Source organism: Seriola lalandi, unplaced genomic scaffold (assembly GCF_002814215.2).
Source record: "Seriola lalandi dorsalis isolate HSWRI2012SDOR001 ecotype SW California unplaced genomic scaffold, Sedor1 jcf7180001976562, whole genome shotgun sequence".
NCBI classification, from domain to species: domain Eukaryota; kingdom Metazoa; phylum Chordata; class Actinopteri; order Carangiformes; family Carangidae; genus Seriola; species Seriola lalandi.
Genome location: NW_019447228.1, coordinates 1 through 2,036, shown reverse-complemented (window position 1 = coordinate 2,036; position 2,036 = coordinate 1). Strand labels below are relative to the sequence as shown.

At 42.0% G+C, this 2,036-nt stretch overlaps 1 protein-coding gene across 1 annotated transcript; it reads right to left on the bottom strand.

Annotated features, from left to right (window-relative positions):
• Nucleotides 1-412: 412 nt before the first annotated feature.
• On the bottom strand, nt 413-2,014 carry LOC111656587 (cytosolic 10-formyltetrahydrofolate dehydrogenase-like). The gene is made up of 3 exons (XM_023408339.2): nt 1,846-2,014; nt 1,637-1,756; nt 413-598 (listed from the first exon to the last, which is right to left on the bottom strand). The coding sequence occupies exons 1-3, from the start codon at nt 1,930-1,932 to the stop codon at nt 428-430; spliced, it is 378 nt and encodes a 125-aa protein (XP_023264107.1). The 5' UTR covers nt 1,933-2,014; the 3' UTR covers nt 413-427.
• Nucleotides 2,015-2,036: the final 22 nt, after the last annotated feature.

Here is a 2,036-nt window from a genome sequence, read left to right as displayed (position 1 = left end):
AATTAATTTAAGTAATCCAAACTCAAAACAAATGAATGAATAATCCAAAAAGTGTCACAGCCATTAAAGCCCACAGCACAGACAGTAGCTGAGAGGTGATGATGTTTAAAAACATAAAGACAGTGAAAGCTTAAATTTATATCTTGAGTTTTTATCTAGAACATTTGATATTCATGACTAAATAAATGAGATTAAAGTTTTCATCAGGACTGTGTGGCTGTGATTTGATCAGATCTGTTTGGCAGTTACCAAACAACTGATCAACTGTCATCAAATTCAAATGGGTGTGTTGCGGTACATAACATAACATTTCTCAACTGAGCCTCGTCCACTTCAAACCCCCGAGAATAGCTCGGAGAAATAACGAGTTCCAGACACTGTTTATATGAAGTAACTGACATTGTTGTAACTTTGGCAGAAAACTGTGTCAAGAGCTGAGTGAGGGTCTTTGAAGCTGCAGAGTTACTGACTTGTAGATGAGTCTGCCTCTGTCTCTCGGGTTCATCTTCCCCCACTCTCCCTCTTCAAAGGCCTCCTTAGCAGCAGCCACTGCTCTGTCCACGTCGCTTATCTGGGCCAGAGACACGTCACAGATGGCCTGTAGGACAGACAGACACATGTAGGAGATACAGACGACAACAGTGGCACTTAAACAACCCTGAGGCAAGACACTCTCCCTCCCTGTGGGGTCAGTTCTGTAAGAGTACAACAATATACTGGATAGTGATTTTTTCTTATTTTTCAATTTGAAGACTGGTGGTGGAGCCTTCTGTGTTTTCAATTCAAATCTTGATGAAGTCAGTCTGTAAAACCTGCATAATATCAAAGTTAGTTTCATCTTTTACATATTGTGTCTGATAGACAGTTTAACCTTTAACCTAGCAGCCAATCAACAGCTGCAGCCACCATCTCAGGTTTTCTGCTGTATAATAACAAGAATGAAAGACAAAGACTGAGCTGGATTTACTGTAACATGATCAGAGAGAAAGTTAGAAGAGACGGACTAATTGAGAGAGAGAGAGAGAGAGATCTGGATCCACAATAGTTTATTCTTTATTTACTTCAACTCCAGAGCGTCACAGACTTTTATTAGAGGCAGGTCTTTATGTCTAACTCCCTCTGTTTCATATGTAGAGTTGGTCATAGTCGTTAGTGCGAAGCCTCGTTACTGATGACTTCTCTCTCTCCCTCCCTCTCTCCTGCTCTCTCTCTCTCGGTGTGTCTTATTAGTTGTTCCTCTGCCTCCTTTAGTAATAATGATACATGTAATGAAAGTAGTTTATTTGCTGGTAAACCAGAGCTGCTCAGTAGACTGCGCATAAAAAGAGGTGTAGTCCTAAACCCTTGGTCAGCATCTATACACAGTCCAGACCTGAACCAGGTTTATACCCAGTCTGGTTGGAAACAAGTCTCTAAATCTATAGACAATGAGCTAAGTCGGCAACACTGCAGCTGTAACCACTCACTAATAAAACCTGTTTGATCCAACTCAGTGACATAGCACATAGCACCTAGCCCCGCTGTTGTGGTCCAGCCAAAAATATTAATGAAAAATAACTTCTGATCAGGGAAAATAAAGATACTCTAGATACTGTGATACTCTAAATGTAATTCTATAGTTTTTTTTATCACTTACTGTGCCGTCAGACGGGTTGATGGTCTTGTAGGTCTTTCCTCCCTCTGCATCAACAAACTCTCCATTGATGAACAGCTGATGAGGCATTTGTATGGTCATGTTGTTGGTGTTCTTCTCCACCTGTGGAATTAAACAGTGTACATGACAACAATCAACATCGCTTTGTCAGTCAGTAACTACAGTTCTCTATGAATTTAAATTGCACTCACATAGTCGACGACCAGCTCCTCTTCGTCGTCCTCCCCTCTGAGCTTCCTGACGCACTTCTGGATAAATTCCTGGAAGGTGGTGTTCATGTAGATGTCCTCGTTCTGCAGCTGGCAGCTACTGGCCCGAAGCTTCACCTCCTCTACGAGCCTGAGGAGCCACAGGAGGAGAATGATGAAGCAGAGGAGGGGAG